The sequence below is a fragment of the Nansenia antarctica genome (genome assembly GCF_963989245.1).
Source record: "Nansenia antarctica genome assembly, chromosome: 1".
NCBI classification, from domain to species: domain Eukaryota; kingdom Metazoa; phylum Chordata; class Actinopteri; order Argentiniformes; family Microstomatidae; genus Nansenia; species Nansenia antarctica.
In genome coordinates, this window is record NC_137674.1 from 46,352,059 (window position 1) to 46,361,423 (window position 9,365).

At 45.6% G+C, this 9,365-nt stretch overlaps 2 protein-coding genes across 2 annotated transcripts; both read left to right on the forward strand.

Annotated features, from left to right (window-relative positions):
- fhl5 (four and a half LIM domains 5) lies at positions 1-2,032 on the forward strand (the record flags this gene model as incomplete). The annotated part of the gene is made up of 5 exons (XM_080540246.1): positions 1-159; positions 486-660; positions 1,018-1,187; positions 1,449-1,635; positions 1,881-2,032. The coding sequence occupies 5 exons, from the start codon at positions 1-3 to the stop codon at positions 2,030-2,032; spliced, it is 843 nt and encodes a 280-aa protein (XP_080396372.1).
- A 1,549-nt stretch (positions 2,033-3,581) lies between these two features.
- Positions 3,582-8,813, forward strand: LOC308150545 (transforming growth factor-beta receptor-associated protein 1; the record flags this gene model as incomplete). Its single annotated transcript, XM_080523363.1, has 11 exons — positions 3,582-4,269; positions 4,492-4,689; positions 5,027-5,181; positions 6,068-6,150; positions 6,325-6,669; positions 6,946-7,003; positions 7,133-7,276; positions 7,427-7,570; positions 7,667-7,826; positions 8,019-8,440; positions 8,670-8,813. The coding sequence occupies 11 exons, from the start codon at positions 3,582-3,584 to the stop codon at positions 8,811-8,813; spliced, it is 2,541 nt and encodes an 846-aa protein (XP_080379489.1).
- Positions 8,814-9,365: the final 552 nt, after the last annotated feature.

A 9,365-nucleotide genomic window follows, 5' to 3' on the forward strand; every position in this document is an offset into this window, starting at 1 on the left:
ATGTCTACCGAGCGCTTTGACTGCCATTACTGCAAGGACTCCTTGTTGGGAAAGAAGTATATAATGAAGGAGGACACACAGTACTGCGTTAAGTGCTATGATAATCTGTTCGCCAACTGCTGCGAGGACTGCTCTTTACCCATTGGTTGCAACTGTAAGGTAAGAGTGCTGTACTGACCTGGCCGAGGCTTGATTTTATGGTTGCCTTCACTAAACTTCAATCATGACTCCCCAAACAGGCTAGTTATGCTGCCAAACCTGCCTGACACAGTCTATTCTACGCATGTGAATCAGAATCAGAGTCAAAATAGCTTTTATTACATCCATGTACAAATACACCAAAATAAAAATGTTGGCTTTTGGTTCCTTAACATTGGCATTAGAGCATCAAGATAAAAAATCACAATAATAAGTAAAGAAAGTAAAATAAGTAATACTACAGTAATGAGTTAACTGTGTCTGAATTGTATGTGTTTTCATGCCAGGACCTGTCCTATAAGGATCGTCACTGGCATGACCAATGCTTCAAGTGTGCCAAGTGCAGCCGCTCGCTGGTTGAGAAGCCCTTCGCTGCAAAGGACGATCTCCTGCTCTGCACAGAGTGCTACTCCCATGAGCACTCCTCCAAGTGTACCACCTGCAAGAAAACCATCATGCCAGGTTGGATAACAACAATGAAGATGATGATGATGATGCAGAATAATAAAGAAACATCATATTACTTAGGTTTAGTTTTACAGGGCTAATATATATTAATGAACATTACTGTAAATCTGCTAGTTTTAGCCAATGGGCTCATTTTCAACTGCAGTCCCTCGGCAGGTGTTTAAAAACATGTCATAACGATGCATCTTTTCCTTATGGAGACACAGAAATATGATTTTGTCATACTATGGCATTGATCTTCGCTAGATTGTCCCCTGGTGGAGGTGTTCCATTTTGGGGAGGCATGTAGGCACAGTATGGGTTCCAGTGTCAGTGTTCCCTGACTCAGCTGCTCCTCCTCCCCTGTGCCAGGTTCTCGCAAAATGGAATACAAGGGGAACAGCTGGCATGAGACCTGCTTCCTATGCAACCGCTGCCAGCAGCCAATAGGAACCAAGTCCTTCATCCCCAAAGACACCGGCCACTTCTGCGTGCCCTGCTTCGAGAAGCAGTTCGCCTACCAGTGCTGTGCCTGTAAGAAAGTAAGGTTAACAGGTTCTGGCATATTTATACCACACCGGACTGTGACAGAATACTGATAGAGTCTGGATGCTATGAGATAATGGAAAATGTAATCAAAATCTGCTTCCTTGTTTGTGTTTACGTGTGTGTGTGTGTGTGTGTGTGTGTGTGTGTGTGTGTGTGTGTGTGTGTGTGCGTGTGCGTGTGTGTGTGTGTGTGTGTGTGTGTGTATGTGTGTGTGTGTGTGTGCATGCGCATGCATGTGTGTGTGTCGTTCTCAGGCCATAACAACCGGTGGAGTGACCTACAATGACAAGCCGTGGCACCGTGAGTGTTTCCTGTGTATCGGTTGTAAGAAGCAGCTGTCAGGGCAACGTTTCACCTCCAGAGAGAACTACCCCTACTGTCTGGACTGCTTCAGCAACCTCTACGCCAAGAAGTGTGTTGGCTGCACCAAGCCCATCACCAGTGAGTCACTGCTCCAATGTTTGTATTCCGGATCGCACCATTCATGCTCAACTGATGCAGATCAAATGATGCTCTATTTAGAAACAATCTCTATTTACAGCTCTGGGAATCGCTAGAAACACAAAGTGAGTAAATACTGTGAATGCTTCATGATCTGTGTATGTGTGTGTGTGTGTGTGTGTGTGTGTGTGTGCGTGTGTGTGTGTGTGTGTGTGTGTGTGTGTGTGTGTGTGTGTGTGTGGCAGGTCTGGCAGGAGCCAAGTACACATCCTTTGAGGAGCGTCAGTGGCACAGCGAGTGTTTCTCCTGCCTGCAGTGCTCCGTGTCTCTGGTTGGCCGCGGCTTCCTAACCCAGCGTGACGACGTCCTGTGCACCGACTGTGGCAGGGATAAGTGACCTCACAAGGATAAGTGACCTCACCAAGATGGCCACGACTTTATAACCAACCAATAGCATGTCACCCCCACAAGCCTAGACATATCAAAATGTAACACAAAGTGTGAAGAAATGTGTGCGACATTGTTAACAAACCATTATCGAATCACAGACATAACACACATCGTATTGGATTTCAATTCAAAGGTTTTCAAGGCAAAAATAATGCAGAGATCGGAATTTCGAGTTAAATCAGTTTTAGTGTGATAGTGTGAAGTATTTGAGCACAGCCTTTGAATGTTATATGAATGCATATTTTCTCTCAATTAATCATCTGACAAGTTAATGTATGACTCACTCTAATCTCACTGATGACTTTCAAAATGACAAAGGAATGTTGTTGACTCCAATTAATTTGTCTGCACATATCATTTGAGTTTTTATTCACAGATAAAGTAACAATTATTAAATGAGAGAATGAATGTCCTAGAAGACACTTAATTCACTATACCTACTCTACTTTTAGTCATTGTTAATTCACTCTACTATACAACCGAGTGTATCTGTTGTGTTAAAACGATTGTGGCTGTCAGCACTATTTTGCCTCCATGATTAAAAAGAGCTTGGTGTCATGTTTCCCTTCTGTCTGTTGAACTGTGCATGTACTCTATCGGGATGTTCATTATATGGCTTAGAGTGTTTCTTAGAGCGGAGAAGCCTGCAGCAAGGACGCCACCGAGAGGATAACCTCAGCCATGTCAGGTCACGTATTGTCAACTGTACTGACAGGCAAAAAGACCATTAATGTAATACAGAAAATGAGATAGCCCTAACCCTTTGAGGCATATTCAGATAAGGGCAAATCTGGATATAGAAAATATGGAATACAAATGTATTGAGAGGTTAAAGGATATATAACAGTTGTATTTGTATTGTTATGAATTATGACTCCCTGCTAAATATACCCCATTTCATACTGTATATATGCTGACTGTACAATATACAGTCTGGTCATCTGGTCTCTAACTTTCCTCCTCACATATTATCTGCTGACTTCAACCTCTCTCTCTCTGCTCTACTCAGAAGCCAACACTACAACTCATTTTTAGAGTTCTGTGGCATTTAGAAATACAATTTCTCACCATACGGATTGTTTATATCCTCGTAAAAGCATTTTATGGGTCAAGCCGGCTGTGACATTGTGCAATTGTCCTGGCCGGGCTGAGAGTAAGTGGTGTAAAAACGCTGACACAGACTTCCTCTCAGGACGTCACATGATGACGAGGTCAAACTACATTTCAAATGAGCTGGGCTTTTTCACACCCAGGGAAGACAACCAAATGAACAGGACTGAGATAGGCACACGTCTTTTGAAGAAGAGGTTTGCATTTAGGTCGATATCACTCACGTTCTCCAATGTGAGTATGGTTTTAGCTGGGTTGCTGTTTTTTTTGTCTGCATGTGCTTTGAATGGCCTTCTCTTTACAGTGTATTGCAACATTGCTACTGACTAAGCTCGACTGACTGTCTTTTTTCATAGAACTTTCGAGAATCTAAGATAATACCAACAATGAGTTTGAGAACCTTCACTCAAGTGCAAGTCTATGAAAAGCCTCCTAACCCCAAAGACAAGGACAAATCCAACATCATTTGCCTGGAGTGCTATGGCAAGAACATATACATGGGAACCAAAGACTCTGTGGTCCAGCATCTGATCCTCCCCAGCACCAGTCAACCAGGGGACCCCTATTACAGAACCAGGGAGGGGAGGATGAGACGGCTCGGCTCCAGCAATCCAGTCACCCGGCTGAAGGCGGTACCGGTACTCAATCACCTCCTGGTTCTCTGGGACCGGTCCGTCAGCGCACTCAACATGTTCTCCCTAGAGCCTGTTCCCTCGCTGAAGCGGATCCAGCACGTGTCTCTGTTCGAGGTGTGTGAGTCGTCGTTGACGAGCCAGTCACAGTCTGTGTGTGTGGAGCTGGTGACAGCCTCCAGTCGGAGGAAGGGGGTCCGGATCCATGTGGTGGGGGTGGATAGGTGGGAGTGTGTTAAAGAGGTGGCCCTACCCCAGGACCCCATGGCCCTAGCTGTGGACGGCACCTGTCTGTGTGTGGCCTCTAGCGACAGGTACCTCCTTCATGACTACAAGACAGGGAGCACCCTGGATCTCTTCCCCCACAACCACAACAGGCCGAATGTCATCGTCAGCGTGGCAGGCAAAGGGGAATTCCTGTTGAATGGGCCTGGCTCTTTGGGTAAGAGATGATGACAGCCTCTTTACAGCACGCTCTCTAAAGCTTGTGGACGAAAAACAATCAAACAATCAAAACAACGTTTCAGCAGAAGCGTGTATGGTTTTCAATTCCTAAGCCCAATACATTACATACGGTAACAGACAAGACAACATGTTAAACGGAAGGGAACATAGATTCATCAAGCCACAGGATATTTGTTATATGGATTTCCTTCTCCCACAGGCTTGTTTGTAATGAACACGGGGGTTTCCCAGCGTCCTCCAGTGCAGTGGCCTGAGGGGGTATTGGCAGCGGGGGTGCATTTCCCCTACATCCTGGCCCTCCAGCCTCAGGCTCTATATGTCTACAGTATGGTGGATCAGCAGCTCAAACAGACTATTCCTCTGTTTAGAACCAGCAGAGGCCTGCTTTCCACAGCAGGTAGGGCACCGATCATAGCGCTGTGATGGGTTGAAATGAAGCAGCTTCACGCCAACCAACAACGCGTTGAAATGAGCATCGATTTAATGTCAGTCCCAGCCCAATTCACTCATTCATTCATCCATCAATTCATTTCTTAAGTTCAGTTGTTCATACATACATACATTCATTCATTCATTCATTCATTCATTCATTTGCTTGCTTGGTCCCTCATTCACTCATGAATGTCTTCCTTCCTGGTTATTCTGCAGGGTTGTCATCATTCTATATGCCTACTCTGGTCGATGAACAGGGTTGGGTGTCTCTCTACAGTATCAATGTGTTCCCCTTTCCTCAGAGGGTGTGTATGTTTTCATGGAGAGAGAGATCCTCAGATTGTGTCCGGTGCCGTTGGAGGAGCAGATCCAGGACCTGGTGGGATGTGAGAGAGTGGAAGAGGCCTTGACACTCCTGGATGGAGTTAAAACACTCCTACCCAGAGACTCCTACGGGGTAAAACACTGACGACACACAGCCTAGGCTTTCTCTTTGTACCACAAGGGTCTGAATCTGATCACAGTACAGGACTGAAAATCAAAGGAAATCAAATCTGTTCTTCCCAAGCGTTATTACAAGATAAAACACGGAGGATAAACAGCTGATCTGAGAGGGATTAACCTCTCGTCTTACTCTTCCATCCTCGAACATAGCATAATCCACCTATTCAAATAACACAAATAAATCCCTACAACTACACAGTAATTTTGCCATTGCATCATAACCTCAGCTTATGTGGTCATATTACCCCTGGGATGTGTCGATGCCACCATCACATTACAAGTCGATAGCTCATTGTGAAATGGGGGTGTCAACAACACAGAGGGAGATATATTGAGCTATGTTTGAGTTATTGAACGATAGGACCAGGGCAACAGATGGAGTCGGAGTTTGGATGTACTGTACTCAGAGCAGATTCCCAGGTTATGTGTGCAAAGCTAAACTGAGGTCCTTCTGCTCATTAGTCATTCATCATGCTTTGTCTGGTACGAAAGTTTTATTTTATCTGTCGCTTTTGAATATCTGTGTGTGTGTGTGTGTGTGTGTGTGTGTGTGTGTGTGTGTGTGTGTGTGTGTGTGTGTGGTGTGTGTGTGTGTCGGTGTCTGTGTCTGTGTCGGTGTCGGTGTGTGTGTGTGTGTCTGTGTCTGTGTCGGTGTGTGTGTGTCGGTGTGTCGGTGTGTGGGTGCACTAAATTTAGACATAGCTTATTGCCCTGGAGATTTAAGTGCAGTCGCATAATCTTTTGCTCCCATAAATCAGTACAAACATTTTTTGGAACAAAAAAAGAATACAGTATGCTCATGCAATATGTCCCATCTGAGAGTATATTTAATTTGGCAGGAACTACATAAGACGATCACTTGCATGGCTGGATTTGTGAAGTTCTATGACGAGGCATTCTCAGAGGCTAAAGATCTATTCATGTAAGGCCAGCGCTTATTTCAAACAATGCCTGTTTCGATTCATGTTCCATTTCAATCAAATCAGACCATATGGCTGTCAAGTAATGGCCATATGTTTGCTCTATAAGGATAACAGCTTGAGATACACATACTGTTGTGTTGGAGTGCCACAATAACAGTTACCCTTTCCAACAGTAAAGGTGAGCTAGACCCCAGGGAAATCATCAGCCTGTACCCAGAGATGGAGCCACTCTGTGAGGCCTTTCACTCCCGGCTGGTTAGAGTGAGCACGGCCAAAGATCTCTCTGAGCTACAGCAAGAAGACAGGGACACATTTCAACAGTACCTAGGCTTCCTGGGTGACTTCCTCCGAGTGGTCCGAGAGTCGGTGCAGGGCATGGGGTGCAGTCAGGATGTGGACTGTGCACTCCTGAGACTGTACGCAGAGCACAGAGACACAGAGGTCTTAGACCAGTTAGTGTCCTCTCCTAATGCCTGCACACTGAACACATGCGTGTCTGTCTTAGAGCACCACGAGAGGTGAGAGTGGGTCAACTTGTTCCTCCTTCATCCAACTTGTTGCCAGATTGTTAAGTGCCAGATTGTTAAGTGCCAGATTGTTAAGTGTTGACAGAGGATTACACTGTGGGAGGCTGCTTGGACTGTCTTTTGTTTGTATTATCATAAGTTGGGGGAAATGAATTTCGACAAATCCAAACAATTCAAAAGCGGAGAAACGCAATGCTTTATATGTTTACTGTTATGTCTATTACTATGTTGATTCATGATACTGCGTGGATACTGTCTCCCTCACAGATTTTTCACACTCGGATTACTCTATCAGAGTCACGGACAGTTTGCCAACGCAATCCAGGTAATTAAGAGATTTGTGTTACCAGATATCAGGTTTGATCGAACAACATTCAGGTCAACAACATTCAGGTCCTTGCAATGACAAAAGACACACGTTTTGAAATGAACCCTTTTTGGCTTGATGCTGCAGACCTGGTTGAACATAGCAGATGGCCAATGTGAAGACAGCTCATGTTCAGATGTGTATGAGCACGTTGTGAGGACTCTGAGTCAACTGAGACACAGAGATGTGGTGTGGAGGTTTGCACCCTGGGCTCTCCAAAGAAACCAGCAGGTACTGGATAATGCTCCCCATACATTCAGCTGAACTGTAGGGGGCAGAGTTACACAATACAACACTATGACCCAAAGACTCAAAAGTGAATTTCATTACAGGTGGATGTATATTTATATATTGTAATAAGATGATTATTCTCCTTTCAAGGTTGGAATACAGATTTTCACCAAAAGAGATCCGGAGGAGGACAACAACACATTTACACAGGAGGACGTCCTCACCTTTTTAAAGAAGTACCCTGTAGCTTTGGTGTTGTATCTGGAGTTTCTCGTTTATGATTCACAAAGTGAGGTGGGTACACCGTTACATCACAGAATAACATTACTCTTGCGTCGACTAAGTTGTGTAATAGGCATGTTTTTGCTCCTAATCTTTTTTCTTTTCCAGGAAGAGAAGCATCATACCTTCCTGGCCCTGGCATATGTCACCCAGATACTCCAGGCCTCCCAGAAAGGAGAGGAAACAGACTCCCATGGAGGAACGACCAGAGAGAATCTGCAGCTGTTACTCTGGCAGTCTTCCCTTTACAACACTAGTACTGTAAATGGTTAGTGAATCCCATGAAAGTGTAGCGTGATAACATTAGGGGACTATTACCCACTACTCTACCTAAGGGCCTATGTCATTTAAATTGAATGAAGAAGCACAGCTGCAGTTGAATTCAATCATTCTTCCCGATCTCCAGTTATGATTGAGTAGGATCCCTATTATCTGAATCTAATTATTTCTACCATCCCAGAGACCATCAAGACAACAGCCCTCCACACTGAGAAAGCCATCCTGCTGGGGAGAGCTGGGGACCACTACCAGGCCCTCCAGATGTTAGTCCACCAGGAGAGGGACCTCCAGGCCGCGGGGGCCTACTGTAGGAGGGCTGCTGAGGGGCAGGGGAGGGAGCTCCAACAGACTCTGTTCCTCAGCCTGCTCCAGATCTACCTGGGCTCAACGGACCTGATCAGCGCTGCTGTGGACCTGCTGAACACCAACGCTGCAGCCTTCGACCCAGAGAGAGTCCTCCAGGTGCTGCCGGAGTCCTGGTCCCTCCAGCTGGTCACCCACTTCCTGCTGGGGTCCCTCAGAGAGACCTGTCACCAGAGACGGATGGGAGGGGTGCAGAGGGGCCTGGCTCAGGCTGAGCTCCTCAGACACAAGTACACCTGGGTGAGATTAATCAATGATTTGGCATTTCCTTTACCTACAGGAATCCCATATTCATTAGGTATTCATAATGTAGGTATTGAAAATGTATGAGTAAAATATTGAATTGAAATGAGTAATGTGCATGTTGACTCACTCCGGCTAGTCTGTCTGAATGGAGTGTATGCTTTGACAGTAGCTATGTTCATCAATATGATTGTCCCTCTATTTTGTCTCTCTTTCTTCCCCTCAGGCCCAGGCTTCTAAAGGGATGCTGAAAGTGAATAAGGGGCTGGTATGTCAGTCGTGCCAGAAGGCCCTGACAGAGCCAGAGTTTGTGTGTACTCTGAAGGGAGAGTTGATTCACACAAACTGTAATAGCTACACAGGGTCATAGTCTGAGTCTGAGTCTGTCTGTCTGTCTGTCTGTCTGTCTGTCTGTCTGTCTGTCTGTCTGTCTATCTGCCTGCCTGTCAGTCTGTCTGTCTATCTGTCTGTCTGTCTGTCTTAATCTGTCTGTCTGTGTCTGTCTGCCTGTGTCTGTCTGTCTGCCTGTCTGTCTGTCTGGCTGTCTGGCTGTGTGTCTGGTTGAGTCTGTCTGAGTCTGTCTTTCTGCCTGCCTGTCTGTCTGTCTGTCTGTCTTTCTGTCTGTCTGTCTGTCTGTCTGTCTGCCTGTCTGACTGACTGACTGTCTGTCTGTCTGTCTGTGTCTCTGTCTGCCTGTCTGTCTGAATCTGTCAGTCTGAGTCTGTCTGTCTGTCAGTCTGTCTGAGTCTGTCTGCCTGTGTCTGTCTGTCTGTCTATCTGTCTGTCTGTCTGAGTCTGTCTGTCTGTCTGTGTGTGTGTCTGTCTGTGTCTGCGTCTCTGTGTCTGTTTATGCATGTGCGTGTTTGCACATGAGCTTGTGTTTTTTTTTACAATGCACCCAAAACAACAACAACGCCAAAAC